This window comes from Armigeres subalbatus, unplaced genomic scaffold (assembly GCF_024139115.2).
Source record: "Armigeres subalbatus isolate Guangzhou_Male unplaced genomic scaffold, GZ_Asu_2 Contig152, whole genome shotgun sequence".
In the NCBI taxonomy this organism is placed as follows: Eukaryota; Metazoa; Arthropoda; class Insecta; order Diptera; family Culicidae; genus Armigeres; species Armigeres subalbatus.
This window is the reverse complement of record NW_026942308.1, coordinates 335327-356039: the sequence shown is the minus strand read 5'-3', so window position 1 is coordinate 356039 and position 20713 is coordinate 335327. Positions and strand designations below refer to the sequence as shown.

General features: G+C 39.9%; 2 protein-coding genes across 5 annotated transcripts in view; both read right to left on the bottom strand.

The window, feature by feature from the left end:
* The window catches only part of LOC134202912 (protein 4.1 homolog), a 31264-nt gene extending 24932 nt beyond the window's left edge, over positions 1-6332 (bottom strand). For 2 of the 4 annotated variants that reach the window (XM_062677920.1, XM_062677923.1), the window contains exons 1-6: positions 6022-6332; positions 5513-5958; positions 5287-5439; positions 4757-5115; positions 4537-4694; positions 3905-4009 (exon numbers count right to left, since the gene is read on the bottom strand). In XM_062677920.1, coding sequence (XP_062533904.1) covers positions 3905-4009; positions 4537-4694; positions 4757-5115; positions 5287-5439; positions 5513-5958; positions 6022-6165 — 1365 coding nt within the window. In that variant the 5' untranslated portion in view covers positions 6166-6332. The remainder of the gene's footprint in view (positions 1-3904; positions 4010-4536; positions 4695-4756; positions 5116-5286; positions 5440-5512; positions 5959-6021) is intronic. The other 2 variants (XM_062677921.1, XM_062677924.1) reach the window with 1 other exon arrangement.
* LOC134202921 (lipoate-protein ligase A-like) overlaps positions 1-20713 on the bottom strand; it is a 285600-nt gene that overhangs the window by 232347 nt on the left and 32540 nt on the right. The gene's annotated exons all lie outside the window — the stretch shown is intronic.

Sequence of the window (20713 nt, the reverse complement as noted above, 5' to 3'; positions counted from 1 at the left end):
ATCAGTGATAGTGATGTATGACCCGGAGACAGCAATCGAACTGCACACAGATGCTTATTCTCACGGTTTGTCGGGTATACTGATACAGATAATGGACGATTGCTTTCACCAATTACAATTAGTTACTTTAGTCGTAAAACGTCACCAACGGAGCAACAGAATTATAGCTACGAGTTGGAAGCGTTAGCCGTAGTAGAGTCAGTAGAACGCCTTCGAAAGTACGTGTTGGGCCGCCACGTAATAATTGTGACTGATTGTGAGGCTGTTAAGAAGAGTATGGTGAGGAAGCAAATATTACCGGTGGTCGGAAGGTGGATGCTAAAGCAGCTAAAGTATGACTATAAGCTGGTTCATCGGAAGAGGGAGACAATGATGCATGCTGACTGTTTGGGCCGGAATCCAGTTGAAGAGTTCCTGCGAGAAGAACCCGAACCAGCCATCGTGTGATGCAGATTAGTATCGGAGACAATGAGTGGTTAAAGTGATTACAACGTGAGGATCAACATTTATATGATCCGATGACGGTTTTGTCGGTGTCCACGGTTGATAATCACGGAAGACTACACAAAGAGTATGCTCTGCAAAGTGAAGGTTTAATGCGACGATGTAGTGGTGGGATAAAGTGGGTGGTCCCTTCACGTGCGCGGCGGAGAATCGCACGTAGCTACCACGACGAATTCGCTTTCACGCAGCCGCGCTGTTGCCATCTAGTGGCGACGGACGTGTACGTGAAATCACTGTTTTTCAACATGGTGAAGTATAGGAAGTACATTTTAAAATGCTTTTAAAATGTTATTAACAGTGATATGTTGAAAACTTTTAAATACATTGGGTTAGAATTTTGAAAAACTACATGTTAGGCTCCTCATCTACACATGATTTTTAAATCAAAATAATTCAACTTTCCTATATAAAAGTAAATTAAATGTCTAATCCAAAAAGTTGTACAATTTACGGCTAAAATATGTCTTAACGCTTTAATAAGCATTTTAAAAGTGACGTCCTATATTCCTTGCCGGGTGAAATAAAAAAGCATCACCCGGCCCACATTTTGTTTCCCGGCTTTCGTCAGGGCCAATTAGGTCATGAAGGCATTCGCAGAAAATTCTGTTTTCGCAGAATGAAAAACTATTTGAAACGATACATCGAGAGAAAGTGCCAGTTCTATTTGACACTGTTCATTTGGACCTTCTCGGTTCGCTGTTCATTTGTTCACTCTAGTCTTTGCAAAACAAAACATACTTCCCTAAGAATTCTCCTGGATTCCCTAAGAATCCTCCGGGATTCCCTAAGACTCCTCCGGCATTCCCTAAGAATCCTCCGGGATTCCCTAAGAATCCTCCGGGATTCCTTAAGAATCTTTCGGGATTCCCTAAGAATTCTCCGGGATTCCCTAAGAATCCTCCGGGATTCCTCAAGAATCCTCCGGGATTCCTTTGGGACGTGCGATGCGACTCATACAGAAGAATACCAATTGTTACTCTCTCCCGTTATTTTTTCCAGCTGATCATTGTTTTTTATCCTCCTTTCTGTACGGCATGAATAGCATCCATCATTTGTGTGCACACGATCGTACCACGTGCTTAGAACGAACGCCCGAATGGATAGGGTTGCCAATCAACGTTTCACAGAAAACAGCGATGAAATTTGGCGTTCGATGAATTTTTTGAACAATTTAAAATTGATGATTATGACAAAACTACAAATCGGACAGAGTTGCACCAAAGGACACTTTGGTAAAGATGAAGCATAGTAATGTTTTGTAGAAAAAAGTTTCTCATAACATTGAATGGAAAGATAAGAAAAACACCAAATAACCTGAAAAAAGCAAGTTTTTTCTGACACTTTTTTGATAGTTTGCAAAATTATTGTACTTAATTGTACTTTAATCAACATAAGGTCAAAGAAGCTCAAAAAGCTGAGACTTCAGGCTTTCGTTCTGTGTACTAAACCAGACTAACTATAACTAAAGATTAATGAGTTACATTAATAAACTTTTTAGCTTAAATAAAAATATAGAATTATGAATAACTCACTTAGCAGTGATTTCCGAACCCATGTTCCATGGGCATTTTTTAATGTCTTGGGGTGCCCTAACTGCCCCCAAAATATGCACACTCAGGAAACAAACACCCTGTATAAATATGTTACTTTTAAGGCGAAAATATGGCAAAACTGCCCGTTTATCCAAATACGTAAAAATGTCATTTCTAGGAGGAGCCAGTTTGAACGCCCCCCTTCCTAAAAAATCTAAAAAATCAAAACCGTCCTGATTATAAAAATATAGGTTATAAACTGTATATTCATTACGTTTTACACTTCCAAATAGAAAATTACCCTTTTGGTAGGTTTAACCGCTCCTTTATATGGGGTTGTCCTATTATGCCATGTTAGCTGTATAGAGCTCTATGAAATGTTGCACCTTCCAATCATCGAATTATTTTAACAACAAAAAGCATTTTTGGCACACTTTGTGTAAAAAATGAGATACTATTGAAAACAATCAAGCGACTATTGATTAATAATCAAAAACTTTTTTTTGTTTTTGTTTTTTGTAAAAATTCCATGCCAAATAACTTTTGTTCTAGCATTCTTCTCAAAGTTAATTGCTTTCTATTGAAATCTTTGAAAAAAAAGTTTTCCACGATTCCATGATTAAGGGGATAACGCTCATATTCCGTTACCTTTAATAGATAGCGCCAATAGCGTTACGGGATGTTCCACAAAGTTTGACATGTTGCCTAACTCTACAACTTTGGTACAGAAACCAATTTTCTATTTATTTTTCTGATGGAAAGAAAATATTCATCCACTTATGGAAGGATTTATCATGAAACGCATTACATCAAAAGACATCAAACATCTTAAATTAACAGTTTAAAAGTTGTTCAATGTTGATCGTGAAATCGACGAAATCAATACTTTTTTTTTGTTTAAATGCAAATTTTATATTACATATTTTAAGATGCCCAAAACAACGGAAGAGGGAAACAATATTTTTCCCGTTCTACCTATGTATACAATAAAAGCCTAATATAACGGTTAGTTAACGGTTGTTATAAATATCTAAAAATTAGCAATTTTGATAGACAAGGTTTTTAACAATTGAAATAGTCTCAAACTAAAAAGTAGTAGCACAACATAGATAATATTGACAAAAGAAAGAAACGAATCTAAGGAAATTCAAAACATTTAAAATGAAAACTACATACCTATGTGGTATACATTGACATTCGACAGTTTTTTTTGGGATAATTATTAAAACATTTCGAGTAAATATATCCACGATATATGTATGAATACACATTTATCAACATCATTTGGGAATCATTGATGGGATCAGTAAACTACGTTCTACTTGATGAAAATTTCTATAAGAAATCTACGGGTATGAGTATCATGCAAAAATAAAAAAATAAAATATAAACCAAGGCAAAAACTATAATGGCATATAGAATATAAAAGTTAGGATACTATTCATTGTTAGAATTGGTACAGAAATTGGCCATAATAAATAGCCCATATTTTCAATTTTTACACCACACTTAAAAGATTGTTTTTGTTGTAATTCTTTTGAAAAAAGACAGCCAAGCAGCGGTAGAGCTTCGGGAAGCGATAGGCTTGATTCAAACTTTTGTGAAAACAAAAGTTTAGTTCTGACATATAATATAGTTATATTATACTTTTAGTTGCATACGCTTGTTGTCTTGAATTAAATACACGCAACTGCCACAAGAAAGAATAAACTTAACTCAAAATAATAAGTTTCAAAGAAGTCTAGACTGATAAACAACTGATATCAACGCTAATAGCTAGGTTTTTTTATTCTCTGGAAAACTAATAGAAGTTGAAAAAGAGGGAAAGCTGATGATTTTCGATTAGTAAACGTGGGTGTTATCATAACCTGGCTCGGAACAACGTTGGATGACGACGCAGCGATATCGTAGTCACCCTCGAGCGAGCTCTGAGACGACGCCGAAGCTGTTCCGGTACTAGACTCGCGCTTCAACTGCGGTTGCAGGGGCAATTGTGTACGTGTTGATGATGAGGATGGTGTTGTTGTTGTTGTTTGTAGATTGTAGTTGAGTGTTAGAATATGTCGATGGATGTTGTTAATGTGTAAAATTGGCGTTACGTCGATGATCCAAACGAATTTGACCGTGGTAAAAGAGTACATAAACAGGTTATAAATATATACGGATTAGTTGATTAATATATACGAAGGACTACCCAGAATGAGGTACCCTGTGTACATATATGAGTCCCGCAACCATAATGAAACATGAACTGAATTGAAGAGCTGAGATGAGATACTGATGATAAAATCGAATATGATATACCGGTAACCAATAGAGAAGATAGAAATAGATAGGAAGATAGAAGTCAACTTTTGGTTTCAAGCCTTTTAGTGATTATTTTCGGTTAAAATACAAGGATTTCTAGTGTGAAACGAGAGTAACATGGGGAGATATTCTCAACGGAGGTTTGTGATCAGTTTCAGTAAAAAGCATGTTTCGGTTTTTTTTCGGTACTCACGCGTTCCTTCTTCTCCTTTTTGATGGGACTTCGAGAGCCACGTGTTGGCGATTCCAGATCTGGAATGTGATCCGGTGGATGTGACATGGTGTGGCGTTTGTTACCGTCCTTGTTCGGATCCTTGAAGGCGGTTCGCTCCTTTTCTTGCTGTCCGAGGGCTACAAAATGACGATCAAATCAGAATAACTTCGAAAACACTAACTCTTCCAAGATATCTTACCATCCATGCTTCTACTGGACAACCGCTTTCCGGTGAGACTACGCTTGAAGTCCGGAGCTGGTCGATCGACTGGCGTCTTGCGGGTTTCATAGTGCGTTCGACCCGAGTAGCGGAACTTAGAGCCCAACCGAGGAAACAGGCCCGACTTAGAGGAAGGTTCCGGCGTCATCAACCGGAAGAAGGTGTGATGCTCAACGCAGGCCTTCCACAGTTTCTTGGCGGCCCGGTGGTTCTCCAGCTTGAAACCGATGGTCGATTCGTACTGCTCGAATTCGCCCGGTCGAATTTTGATGTAGAAGTTGTTGCGTTTGTAGGAGATTTTAAGAATTTTGGGCCATGCGAAGCGATTAATTCGGAGCCTACAATATAATAGTGAATAATAAGATAGGTTTTTATAAATTTAAATTTATAAGCGAAATTTTCAATAAATTCATCTAGCATGGGATTGTTCGCGTTTTGTCACCTCTTAAGTAGTGATCTATGAGAATTAAAACTTATACTTAATTACGTACTACGATAATCGAACTTACTTGTCCCTGTATACCAGCAATCCGGACGCGCATACCCCCAGCATGATATCAACTCCTTCGGAGTCTTTGGCAGGATGTAGGTCAACTCCGTACATTGCCAGCTTTTTCGCATTCTCCAGGTAGTGTAATTCGGCTTCCGCAGGCGTTTGACTCCTGAAAATCGATTAAAGCGTCATACATTAATTTTCGTTCGCTTCCCTCACAGCGCCGCCAACAATCGTCGTACTTATGCGTTTTGTGCAAATCCATAACTTTGTCCAGCAGTTCGGGCGTCTGGTTCGGCGCTATTTTGAACTCCTTCAGATATGAACGATCCTTCATCTCGTCAGCATCGTAGTCGCCCAGTTCCGATTGCACCAGATAAGATCCCAGCAGGGCATGCGTCACAAACGAGCACGGTAGTCGGCCCTCGAGAATGTCGTTTCGAACTTGCAGGCACAAGTGGTAGCGGGTGATGTCCTCCTGGAGCTGTGCCGGCTCCGGAGGGTAGAATTTGACTTCGAAATTCATGTCCCATGGGTCGGAGCGGAAGAATTTTGCTACTGGTCGTTCGAGATCCAGCCATACCCGGGGATCTGCCGCCGTGACGTATGTTAGACCGAAGTAATCTTTTTCGATGATGTTTAATCCAGCGCAGACTGAATTCAATAAATCGCGGCCACGTGCTTTACGCTGAAATGCAAAAACAAATATTGTGATTAAGTGAATTCAAATTTGAAAACAAATGACGCTTACGTCGATCGTGACTTCTAATATCGAGCCATCGAGGACTGTGACTTTGGCGAGCGCCGCCTTGCCGGAGGAAGCTGCTGGTTTCTTTTTCGGTGTGCTCGGATTGGTGGCTGGCGCCGCATCCGCTACTTTGGATTCGGCTGGCATAGCGATGCGTTTGCTGGTGCTAGACGATCCTTGACGTGTCCCGCCAAGCGGAAGAGGATGAGTGCAGTTGGCTCAGGTTCAATTTTTATGTCCAGTCAACCGCCACTCTACCCGCGGTAGTAGGGGGTAGGTAGACGGCACACACCCGATGAGTTCTACTCGGCCAGCTGGAAAAGGAAAAAAGAAAACCAAGGAAGGCACAATTTAATTTGGCTCTGAGTTATGCTGGAAAACTCGCGCCGGGACGTCGTCATTGCCGACAACAACGACATCGCCGTCGTCGTCGACGATGACCGGCTATTAATGAAATGGGTATCCACCGACCACCATATTCCAGGAAGCGGCCTGATAGATGATAGGAGTAACCTAGCAGGTCGTCCATTCAGTAGAGACAGGGCAAGTAATTGAGTTGTAAGCCTAACGGAGGAAGGTAAGAACGAAAAGGAAGTGCAGAAGGGTGCCATAATTAGGCGACCGACTGGCTGGACGCTTTTGCCGACTGTCGCTGCTTTCATTCACCGAACGGTTTGAAATGGAATGACACAGGAAAAAATTGAAGAAGCGGACATTTGTTGCTGCTTGGTTGGATGCAATGAGAAAATAAAATGCAAATCGGAGTATGAGAGAGTATGGAAAATAACTTGATCGCCCGATTATGAGGAACGCTGTTTGAATAATTGATTGAACATAGTGTTATGTAAGCATCGTAAAAGTTTTTCTAAATAAAATTATTTTTAAAATTTTCTAATCATCTCACGAAAACTGGAATTAATTGTATGAATAAATTGAGAAAACCAGCTCAGTTCAATCAGAAGACAAGATATCTAGTTGAATAGTTGAATTGGTTGACATTAAAATTTTTGTTTTGGTTGGTCAATTCACCTGGCTGGTCTAAACTATTACACCATTGGATATTTTTTTAAATGTTCAAGAAGATAGACAAAAAAAATTGCAAGAATGTGTTCAATGCATCAAATTGTAAACAAAATGAACATAAGCACAATCAAAATCAGCTATCTTATCGTAAATGTAGATACATGTGCCTTGTGGGTTTTCTTCCGTTTACGTACGTCGAATTTTCTTTGAGTCATAACGTTTCGGCACAGTGGTGCAAACATTTGTAAAGAGCGTATTATTGTTGTCAGCGTTCCCGTTCCCAGGCACGTGTAGGACGTATTTAAGTTTTATCTTAACTTACAAAATAGGTTTCTGCAGTGACGTACTTTTTGTCATATTGTAGATGGTCGTCATTGACAAATTTTATGAGTATGCTATGGACATTTCTGAGAACTTCTCACGCAAAATTAGAAAGAATTTCATGTGAAAATTCTGAGAAATGTCAAACAGAAAATTTGAAAAATTTCACTTGAAAATTCTGAACAATTTTCCAAATCTTGCAATTTCGAAGAATTTTTCTTGGGAAATCAAAAAATACTTTCCATTGATTGTGATCATATGTATTACGTTGGAAAGTCCAGACCATTTCCTAAGAAATTAGAAAGAATTTCTCTAAGAAATTTAGAAGAAATTCCCGTGAAAATTCAAAATATTTTTTGTGAAAATTTCTAATTCTTTTCATGGAAATTCAGAATAAATTTTGGTCAGAACAAACAAAAATCGTGAGAAATGAAAAAAACGTTGAAATTTTATAAATTTAGTTAAAGTTGAAGTACAATTTGGTCTACTTTATGGTATTTGAAATTAGTTCGATAGGATAATGCGTTCCAATGTATTGACAAAATCACTTTTGTTTTCACAATTCAGCTTTCTACAAAAATATCGGCTTCTGTGGGCTCGAATATAGTGTTTTAAGCCAAATGGAGGATTTTCTAGACCACTGCAACATACCTACCCAATTGAAAATTAATCAACTGGATTGTTACGCACACAGGTGAAACATGATTGGCAGCCGGTTAAGGTCGATAACAGCGAAATGACCGGGTGTGGTCGTACAGGATGCGATACCATACCCAAATAAACATTGTTATTGACTGCACTTATACTCGTTACTAGGGGATGGTTCAAGCCTCGATTATTCCATGTCTAAATTGATGTGTTGTTTGTCGGTCGTAAAATTTGAGTAATTCGCGTAGGAGGGGTAGCTTTTGATTCTTGGAGAAATGTGCGTCTTGCCTTGTGATGTTGTTGAGAATATAAGGAACGGATCATCACGATATGCGATAAATGGTGAATGATGGGGAAAAAGGGTTACATCGAATGGAAGTTTTGGATTATAATTTGAGTGGACCTTTAGATGACTTTTTGAACTATTGGAAAGAAAAAATAGGAATATAACCCGCTCCTATAGAAGGTTTAGATCAACAATATTAAAATCGATTGAACGCATTCTGAATACGTGGAGATGGCAAATACATAGTCATATTTTCCCCAGATCCTAACAGTTGAGGCATTCCACGGGGGCATGTCAGTCGATCCTGAACGACCATTTCGAAAATATTTGAAACTCTGCACAGTTTTTCAATTTCATCTAAATCGTCATTTTTCGATATCAAATCTTCATATTGAGTCACGACTAACTTTTCAAAAGGGTGTATGTGAAAATGGTTCAAAAATATTTGCTGCACAGCAAAAACCGAATTTCGATTGTTATGATTTTTTCAGCAAAGTTAGACAACTAAATGGCGATTCTTAAGAAAATGTGCACAGTAAAAAAATTTTTGCCTTTAAAAATATCATTTTTGTCACAAAAACTCAAATATCTCAAAACCCTATCTTTTTTCGAAGGGAAAACGGTCCATTATATTAGCTATCTACCATAAAAATTTGGTGATGGTAAACTAATAAACAAAAAAGTTATGACATTTCAAACATTTCACAATTTTCACATTTAGTAAACAAAAAAAAAATTTCTGTGTAAGTTATTTCGAGAATTGCAGTTTGATGCAGATTTTATTGTTAAGGGACGTGATTTAAACAAGTTGTTTTCATGATATTTTGATTTAATTATTCATAGCATCTATAAGAAACTTAGACACGATCCAGTGTTGTGATCAAAAGTATTGATAGTGTCATAATTTTCATTGCACGTGACTGGCGAAAAATTCTTTTAATAGTGTTGAAACCTGTTGATAATAACGTTGATAGAAACATATCAGAAATGTTATTTTTAAGACAAAAGCTGCAAAATCCTGCCGTCTAAACGTTGACAAAAGAGCAATCTGTATATCATCGGTTGAGCAGAGCGCAGGAAGTTCGAAAACGACAGCAACTGAGGAATTGCCAGATGTATCGACAACAACTGAGGAATTACCAGAAGTATTAAGTGCTGAGAGCCTTGCCACCGTACCATCAGCGAAATCTGTTTCAACAAATCAATCGGAAGATGAGTGTATCCAAAAGGTCAACATCGAACGCTTTAACGAGGGCATAGCTGGGATAAAAGTGACTCTGATTAAATGGAGTAAGATGGACTACGTTTATTACCCGGAGAAAAAATACCGTGAAATAAACGAAGCTGTACGAAGAAACCTCTTCAAATTAGGACCTGATGATGTGGAAAATACAGACTACGATGAGGTAATTATAAATATGAAGGAAAGGTTCTCGAATGCAGCCACGACAAGGAAAGAAAAATTATTGATTTTGTCGATGCTGCCAAGTTCGTGGTCTATTCAGGATGCCATTGATGAGTTCAAAACCAATAGAAATACAGTAAAAGAGGCAAAACAATTGAAGAATAACTGTCTTTCAACCAAAAATACTAGGTCTAGTACTGCATTAACAGATGAGACAAAAGAAATAGTAGTTCAATATTTTGAAGAGGATGAAGTAAGTCGAGCTATGCCTGGTCAAAAAGATTATGTATCAGTAAAAAAGATGGAAAGCGTCAAGCAATCCAAAAACGATTAATGATGACGACTTTGAAAGAAGCGTACACACGCTTCAAGGAAATTCACGATAATATTAAAATAGGTTTTCCTCATTTGCAAGCCTTCGGCCAAGGCAATGTAAGCTTCTTTCCAATTCAGGAACACATAATGTGTGTGTGCACAACCCATGAGAATATTAATCTTATTTTACATAGTTTGAAAAGAATCAATTTAACAAAGGATATTAAAATGTTAACTGGTAGTCTTTTGTGTGAAAATACAACATCAAATTGCTATCTACGATCTTGTTCGGATTGTCCAGATTCTTCATCATTGGAAAATACTTTATTCGCTGAGTTTGAAGAAAATATATTGATCAGTTATCATTTGAGCAATGGGTGACCACGGATAGGAGTGACATAGAAACTATTGTAAAACATGTAGATGAGATTGTGTCATAGTTTAGCAAGAAAAGAGAAAGTTTAATCCCTCACGATTTCATTAAAACAGAACAATCAAGCTTTTTAAAAAATACGAAAAATACATTACAAAATGGTGAATTTTTAGTCATTTGTGATTTTTCTGAAAATTACAGCTTTGTATTGCAAGATGAAGTGCAGTCCCATCACTGGAACGTACAACAAGCTACAATTCATCCATTCGTTATTTATTTTAATGGAAGTACGCAAATTGAACACTTAAGTTTTATTATAATTTCCGAAGATTTAAGACACGATTCAGTATCCGTAAACTTGTTCATTGAAAAAATGATTAAGCATAAAGAAGTCAAAAAGATATATTTCATGTCTGATGGAGCAGCGTCGCAGTACAAAAATCGTAAGAATTTTTCGAGCCTATGTCAATTTAAATCAATGTACGGAATTGATGCAGAATGGCATTTTTTTGCTACATCACATGGCAAAGGTCCTTGTGATGCTATTGGAGGAACAATAAAGCGCATGGCCACAAGAGCAAGTTTAGCCAAAGAACGTGAGCATCCAATTAAAACTGCGAAAGAACTTTTGATTGGGCAAATCGTAGAAAAGAAAAAGATTTAACCAAATTATCATTTTGTTTTACTACTACTGAAGAGTACGAAATAAAGGCTTCAGAGCTCAGCGAGCAATTTAATAACGCGAAAACGATCCAAGGAACCCAAAATTTCACTGTTTCATTCCATTGTCGGAAAATAAAATTAAAGCAAAACTATACTCAAACTGTGCTGATAATAATTCAAAAGTGTTCGATATTTAAAAAAATTGAATAAAATAAATAAAGAATAAGTATTAATAAACTGTTTTCATGATATCATAACCCATACCAAAATTCAAACCCAAAACTCTTAGAGTTTCTATAACAACATTGTGTAACTGCCACATTTAATTCAATACTTAGGATAATATTAATTCATTTTTATTTATTTATTCATATAATATTTATACATATAATATACATAATATCGATGAATACATAAATATGGAATATCATACAAACAACTTGTTTAACTCACGCAAGGCCCTTAACAAGAAAATCAGCATCAAACTGCGATTCTTGAAAAAAAATACACGGAAATTTTTTTTTGTTTACTATATGTGAAAATTGTGAAATGTTTGAAATGTCATAACTTTTTGTTTATTAGTTTACCATCACCAAATTTTTATGGTAGATAGCTAATATAATGGACCGTTTTCCCTAAAAAAATTACGTTCGAAAAAAGATAGGGTTTTGAGATATTTGAGTTTTGTGACAAAATGATATTTTTAAAGGCAAAAAATTTTTTTCTACTGTGCACATTTTCTTAAGAATCACCATTTAGTTGTCTAACTTTGCTGAAAAATCATAACAATCGAACATTCCGTTTTTGCTGTGCAGCTTTTAAATATTTTTGTACCATTTTCACATACACCCTTTTGAAAAGTTAGTCGTGACTCAATATGAAGATTTGATATCGAAAAATGACGATTTAGATGAAATTGAAAAACTGCAAAGTTTCAACTCAATAGAAAATCATGAATTAAAAATTTTCTTAAATTTTGATGCTGTTGCTTGGAATCGCTCAGTTAGATTTTTCATGTGAGCAAATAGCCAAGTTTATATTCTGTATTATTCAACCAACTTCAATTCAATTGTTTCTTCTTGTAATGGTATCAGAAAGCCACTAGAATAAGCAGAAACAAAAAAAAAGATGACATTGGAAAAGGTGGGAATTTGGAATAGGATTCAAGAATTTAGCTAGAGAATCAAATAAGCTCTACTAACACATTTCAAAATCTACAAATTAAAGCAATAGAAAAATAACACTGTTCTATTCTAAATGATACTTTCACGCATGTAATAGGAATTTGGGCATATTTGAGCATGATGCAGTAGTGTCCGGTACTAGGGGACACTATTCTGAACCTTGAAATTTTCTACCAGAATTCATTATAAAAAACCCAGATCAATCCACCTAACGTTGGTGGTGCCTTTCTCACGCATAAAAAAAATAAGAAAAACACATAAGAGAGGTCGAAATAGCACTTTAGGGGGATATGTTTTACTTTTGTGGGCTTCGTGGCTGTGCGGTTAGCGACGTCAATCGTCTAGACGCATGTGCTGCGGAGTGTGGGTTCGATTCCCGCCCGGTAAGGAGAAAACTCTTCGTAAATCGAAAAGTTCTCCACTGGTCCACTGGGTGTTGTGTCACACAACTTGTGTAAATGTGCTGTCCGTTGTCTCATGCTAGATGTTAAGGTGTCAGTCTGTGCGACCTCTGGTCGAAGACGGTGATTCTGTCTTTTTTTTTTTCATCAATTTATATTCATTTGCGGTTATTTGAATGCATTGCTGTAATCTTTGAAAAAAAAAAAAATTTTCCGGTGTTTGAATTTTTTTTCCCAAGGGGGGACCCTTGGCAAAAAACAATGTTTTATAAATAACTTTGGAACGCAATGGCCGATCGGGTCAAATTTCAATATGAAACAACTAGACCGCAATTGCTCCTCTCCGGAGGTGCAAATCTTATTGAGCGTCTGTTCTCCATGTCAGGATCGGCTCAAAACAGCGTCTGTTCTCCATGTTAGGGGCGGCTGATCATCGTCCGAGTGCCAGCGAGGGACTCTAAGTGAAACTGTGCACCATGGTCCACCGGAAATAAGGAGGAATGGTCCTCCGAAAATTTAGGGGGTTTGGTGTCAGGCCCTGCAAGCCAGCCTTTAAAAATCATAAGCAACGAACAATCAACAAGAGAGTACGGACCGGAACCATCGGCGAAGACCACTGCGACGAAAAGGGACTAGCGATTGGAAACTCGGTTCGTGGAACTGCAAATCTCTCAACTTCATCGGGAGCACACGCATACTCGCCGATGTGCTCAAGGACCGTGGATTCGGCATCGTAGCGCTGCAGGAGGTTTGTTGGAAGGGATCAATGGTGCGAACGTTTAGAGGTAATCATACCATCTACCAGAGCTGCGGCAATACACACGAGCTGGGAACAGCTTTCATAGTGATGGGCGATATGCAAAGGCGCGTGATCGGGTGGTGGCCGATCAATGAAAGAATGTGCAGGTTGAGGATCAAAGGCCGGTTCTTCAACCTCAGCATAATCAACGTCCATAGCCCACACTCCGGAAGCACTGATGATGATAAGGACGCATTCTACGCGCAGCTGGAACGTGAGTACAACAGCTGCCCAAGCCACGACGTCAAAATCATCATAGGAGATTTGAACGCTCAGGTTGGTCAAGAGGAGGAGTTTAGACCGACTATTGGAAAGTTCAGCGCTCACCGGCTGACGAACGAAAACGGCCTACGACTAATTGATTTCGCCGCCTCCAAGAATATGGCCATTCGCAGCACCTACTTCCAACACAGCCTCCCGTATCGGTACACCTGGAGATCACCACTGCAGACAGAATCACAAATCGACCACGTTCTGATTGATGGACGGCACTTCTCCGACATTATCGACGTCAGGACATATCGTGGCGCTAACATCGACTCTGACCACTATCTGGTAATGGTTAAACTGCGCCCAAAACTATCCGTCATCAACAATGTTCGGTACCGACGACCGCCGCGGTACGACCTAGAGCGACTGAAGCAACCTGATGTCGCCACTGCATACGCGCAGCATCTCGAGGCAGCGTTGCCGGAAGAGGGTGAGCTCGATGGGGCCCCTGTTGAGGACTGCTGGAATACAGTCAAAGCAGCCATTAACGACGCAGAACAACGTCGGGTATATGGGTCGAAGTCGACGGAACGATTGGTTCGACGAAGAGTGCAGACAGATTCTGGAGGAGAAGGACGCAGCGCGGGCGGTCGCGCTGCAGCAAGGTACCCGGCAGAACGTGGAACGTTATAGACGGAAGCGGAGACAGCAGACCCGCCTTTTTCAGGAGAAGAAACGCCGCCTGGAAGAAGCGGAGTGCGAGGAGATGGAACAGCTGTGCCGTTCTCAAGAAACACGCAAGTTCTACCAGAAGCTCAACGCATCCCGCAAAGGCTTCGTGCCGCGAGCCGAAATGTGCCGGGATAAGGATGGGAGCATCTTGACGGACGAACGTGTGGTGATCGAAAGGTGGAAGCAGCACTACGAGGAACATCTGAATGGCGCTGAGAGTACAGGCAGTGAAAGTCAAGGCAGCGGAGGAGATGAATACGTCAGTTAAGAGGACGAAGGAAGAAAACCAGACCCCACATTGAGGGAAGTTAAGGATGAAATTCAACAGCTAAAGACCAACAAAGCCGCTGGTAAGGATGGTATCGGAGCTGAGCTCATCAAGATGGGTCCGGAAAAGCTGGCCACTTGCCTGCACAAAATGATAGTCAGAATCTGGGAAACCGAACAGCTACCGGAGGAGTGGAAGGAAGGGGTTATATGCCCCATCTACAAGAAAGGCGACAAACTGGAGTGTGAGAACTTTCGAGCGATCACCATCCTTAATGCCGCCTACAAAGTGATATCCCAGATCATCTTCCGTCGTCTGTCACCATTAGTGAACGAGTTTGTGGGAAGTTATCAAGCCGGCTTCGTTGACGGCCGCTCGACAACGGACCAGATCTTTACTGTACGGCAAATCCTCCAAAAATGCCGTGAATACCAGGTCCCAACGCACCATCTGTTCGTTGATTTCAAGGCGGCATACGACAGTATAGACCGCGTAGAGCTATGGAAAATTATGAACGAGAACAGCTTCCCTGGGAAGCTTACCAGACTGATCAAAGCAACGGTGGATGGTGTGCAAAACTGTGTGAAGATTTCGGGCGAACACTCCAGTTCGTTCGAATCGCGCCGGGGACTAAGACAAGGTGATGGACTTTCGTGCCTGTTGTTCAACATTGCGCTAGAAGGTGTTATGCGGAGAGCCGGGTGTAACAGCCGGGGTACGATTTTCAACAGATCCAGTCAATTTATTTGCTTCGCGGATGACATGGACATTGTCGGCCGAACATTTGCAAAGGTGGCAGAACTGTACACCCGCCTGAAACGTGAAGCAACAAAAGTTGGACTGGTGGTGAATGCGTCAAAGACAAAGTACATGCTTGTGGGCGGAACCGAGCGCGACAGGGCCCGCCTGGGAAGCAGTGTTACGATAGACGGGGATACCTTCGAGGTGGTCGAGGAATTCGTCTACCTCGGATCCTTGCTAACGGCTGACAACAACGTTAGTCGTGAAATACGAAGGCGCATCATCTGTGGAAGTCGGGCCTACTACGGGCTCCAGAAGAAACTGCGGTCGAAAAAGATTCGCCACCGCACCAAATGTGTCATGTACAAGACGTTAATAAGACCGGTTGTCCTCTACGGACATGAAACATGGACAATGCTCGAGGAGGACTTGCAAGCACTCGGAGTATTCGAGAGACGGGTGCTTAGGACCATCTTTGGCGGTGTGCAAGAAGACGGTGTGTGGCGGCGAAGAATGAACCATGAGCTCGCCCAACTCTACGGCGAACCCAGTATCCAGAAGGTAGCTAAAGCCGGAAGGGTACGATGGGCAGGACATGTTGCAAGAATGCCGGACAGCAACCCTGCAAAGATGGTGTTCGCTTCCGATCCGGCAGGTACGAGACGGCGTGGAGCGCAGCGAGCGAGATGGGCAGACCAGGTGCAGAACGACTTGGCGAGCGTGGGGCGTATCCGAGGATGGAGAGATGCGACCTCGAACCGTGTATTGTGGCGTCAAATTGTTGATTCAGTGTTATCTGTTTAGATGTTAACTAAATAAATGAAATGAGACCGCAATCCGTGTCGATTGCAACTTGTTGCGAGCAAATCGGATAATGCTAAGTACCAAAAAGTGTGTCTCACATTTTTGTACACACACATGTGTGTGCACACATACAGATATCACCTCAATTCGTCGAGCTGAGTCGATTGGTATATAACACTATGAGTCTCCGAGCCTTCTATCAAAAGTTCGGTTTTGGAGTGATCCTATAGCCTTTACGTAAACTTTGTATACGAGAAAGGCAAAAACGTGTTCAAATGCTCAAATTGTTCGAATAAAACACCAAGTCGAGTCAAGTACAAGACACTGAAGACGGCCTTACTGTTGAGGTCGAAATACGTATCTGTCAGGATACAATTAAGTGGTGGAATTCAATGGGATTGTTTAAACTCGTCTTATGACAGGTGAAAACATTCCACTAAAAAGCTCAAAATAATTTTCTTATCACCAATGATCGTATTTTCCGCGTAAAATAGGGGAAGAGGTTTGGTTGTGGGCACCCTTTTGTATTTTGTCCATATCTTTGACCCTAGTTGATGTTATGTAGAGTAGACATTTGTATACCAATGGAAAGCTAGACGAACTGCCTTAGTATTAGCGAAGAAATTAGGTTGATTTCGTTGATTTTGAAATTTTACTGACAATCTTGCAAATTAGATATTGTTGGACATTTCGAGTTTGTGGTTCAGTTAAATCACAGCCAATTAAAAAAAACCCATTTCAATCCACCGAGTGGTGATGCTGCCTTTCTCACATTTGGTCAAGACACCAACCTTATGTGGGGCTTATATGGTTCGATGTACCATTTTCTTCATAACTTTCAAACGCGTTATGAAATTCAATAGTGATCAACAAAACTTTGTCCCCTATCGAATAAAACTTGTTGCGAGCAAATCGGTTACTATATGAAAAGTTATCTAATGTTTTTCTTAGCTTTTGTGCACACACATACTGGTAGATATCAGAGAAATAATAGCATCTTGATATGTTTAGGATTAGTTCTACGTTAGTTTAACGAGGCTTGTCAAGTTTGGACAGCTCTATATGACGATTCACAATTGTTAGGCGTTGTCATTTTGAAAAGGTTCAACATCAAATCACCCATTTTGGACTTGCGATTCAATCAGTATTAATCTTGATGGGTAGTACACGCGGACGGTTTCAAAATAACGCCAACTGATGGATGCGGTTTGTGGGCTATCTGCGCCAACATGGGGTTCAAAGTCCACGCTTTATGTGTTGTGCGCCGAGTCAGAACTTCTGAACAAAGTATAATTCTATTCAGCATTTTGGATTGGTTTGTTTATCCGCAATCAAACACTCTACATGAAATATGAGAGGCAGATAGTAGAACGCTTATAAATAATAAACAATATTTGTCAATTAGTTGAGTGATGCTCAGGTAAAATTCAGAACTATAAAAGTAGACAAATTTAGAATACTTTCAAAATATCGCTCATGTCTAAAATACAGAAATTTGAGACTCAAAATCTAAAGATGTTTGTAGCAGTGAGCAAAAGTTTAACCTGTGCTTCTTCAAAGTTTTACGTTAATAATATTATTCTGATGTGAGGAAAAATATTGCTTATTTAGGGTAGGAGGACAAGATGGGCACCTAAGGATGATCCTCAACCTCAATATCGTCTCAGCTTTAATGCTCTTTCTATTACAATACGACAGTTCATTTTGTTGCATCTTATCTAAAATTCATACTTGAACGTTAACTTCAAAGAACGATAATCCCGATAAAGTGACTCTGACTCTACAAAACTCTGTTTTGACTGGTTCACATACTACTTGGCAAGATGATTCCCTTGCGGGGCAAAAGGGTATCATGGGAATAGCAGAAAGCAGAATTTAGAATTCAATTCGTGATATCTAAATGAATTTTCATAGTAGGAGGTTGAACTCTGTCATATCCATAATTGACAGCAAAAATCGATTGTACGGTTAAGTAACACTTTGATTAGGAGGGTGGAGAGAGTTCCGACATTTTTACCTTTTAAATGGCCGGCAGTACCGGGTACCCACGCAACTAAAATGCTTATATCTTGAGCAACTTTTAACCGTTGGACTGGAATGGACTGGATTCCGAAATCGGATTTCTAGGGACACTTCCTGCATAGATTATACTGATCGTGGATTTCGATCACTACTAAAATCCACACATATTTATGAAAATCATAGATTTAACTTATGATCTATATCAACTAACATTCCCGAACTAATAAAATATATTCAAATACATTTTATGCGTGTCTGAATTACAATTATTTAATTTAGTGTGACTCGTATCGATTATATTGGTGGAGCTATTGCAAAATGTATACGGCGACACATATATCTTATATGATATTTTGGCAGTGTAGGTGATCACAATATGGTTATCAAGCTTCTTGATATTTTATCAGCAATTGATTTTATTGATTCGGGTCCATCAGACCAGATCTTCAATTAGTCATTCCAGAACAGGTTCCTCGAGGAGTCATAGGTGACACTTTTCAGGAACATCAACAATATGGGTATCAAACTTTGAAATTATTTCTAGTGTGTGATGCTTCTGGGTTCACCAGACAAGTTGACTCAGGTGGCCATTTTAGAACAAGTTGTAAGGGGAACAAGGTTGGCCAAAACATTTCTCATTGGAACCACAACAATATGGGCGTCATATTCTTAAACTTCCACAGCAGGCTGTTATTTATTATCTTGGGTCCAACAGATGTGTGAAAATTTGAGTGCCGTTTCGGAACAGGTTCCATTAGGGCCAAGAATGGTCATAAACAATGGAACCTCAATAATATGGGTATCAAACTTCTTGAAATTGCCTCAGCAGTTTGTTTCTGATTTTTAGGGCCACCAGACGTGCTGACTTTATAGTTTCTATTCCAGGACGGGTTCCCTAGGGTGTTAAGTGGCTATAAATACTTTATAGATCCCTAGCATAATGGGTATCAATCTTTATAAAATATAAAATAAGAAAATTAGAAGCTGCAGTTTTTGTAACCCGTGAGTTGAGAGCAAAATCATTGCAGGACCACCTTTGACCCGAAGGCACTAAGTGGTCCACAGACTCGAAACTTCCGAAGTTGCCGATTCTGAAAGTTTATCCTGAGAGCTGAGACTTTTATAATTTTAGAGTTGTAGCAATGTGGCAGCAAAATCAATACAAGGACCTAATTCATCCCGGATGGCCACTAAATGGGTTTTAGAAAGTTCTGGAACATCAGGAGAAATGACCAGGCTAGGAACTTTCGAAGATGTCCATTTTTTAAGTCGTACTAGAAAGTTGTGAGTTTTAGAAATCGTTTGTAGTAAATGTGAGATAATTGATGCAATCTAAACGGATAGTCCAAGGTGGTCCTCTGAGGTTCTAGAAAATCCAAAGGAGTGGCTAATCGTTTAAATCATCCAATAATGCTGCGACTTTCAATAAATCCTTCGTTCACTTCAAGTGGTGGAATAAAATGGGATATTACGAAATCGTCTTATGACGAGTGAAGAACCTCCACTTACTTGATACTTGATACTTGATGGGCTGCTCTTCGATGAACCTACGCCGAAGGGTATCCTTCTCACTGGACTCGATCCTGGGCCAATCGCTGTCGCCCTGAACTGAGCGCCCTCAGCTCCTCTTCACTGCAAAAAGCCATCGTGTACGCGGCCTTCCGAAGCCTGCGGCCTCTTCCGGTTCTCTACTAAATATTATCTTCGCTTGACGTTCTTTCGGCATACGAACAACGTGACCACCCACCGTAGTCTGCCGTGTTGCGCTAAGCAATAATCCAGCCCTTTATACACCTGGTACAATTCGTGATTCATGCGACGCCGCCAGAATCCGTTCTCCTGTTTACCCGAGTATTGTCCGCAGCACCTTACGCTCAAACACTCCGAGCTCTCCGATCACCTCCTAACGTCTCATGGCCGTATAAACCTCCGGAAGAATCGAGTAGTATACAGCGCGAGTTTTGTTTTCGTTTGCAGACTACGGACTTAAGCTGGTTACGAAGTCCGTAATAAGCCCTATTTCGCTGCAATACGCCTTTTCACCTCGGTAACATCATTATCGCACGTCACTAATGTTCCGAGATACACAAATTCTTTTACCTTCAAATTTTCACCATCCAGCCATTTCGCTACCACCACGAATAGAACCCGTTTGACCCGACCCTGTACTTCGTTTGCCGGTATTAATCGTAGGTCAATCGCTGTCTCCCTCTTAAAGGCCAAAAGCCTCTTCTACGGCGACGATCCGATAAACAGATATCGTCCGAAATCCCAGGAGCATGTGCGATTTGTGATAATGGTACCGCTTCTTTGCACCAGCTCTCTAATCGCTCCTCGAGCGCTATATTGAACAGTAGATTCGAGTGCATCACCCTGCTTTAATCCATCTAAGGTAACAAATGACGTCGATATTTTATCCACAACCCTTACACTTGATTTCGTCGTCCAACGTTATACGAATCAGCCGTATCAGTTTCGCCGGAAAACCATGTTCAAGCAT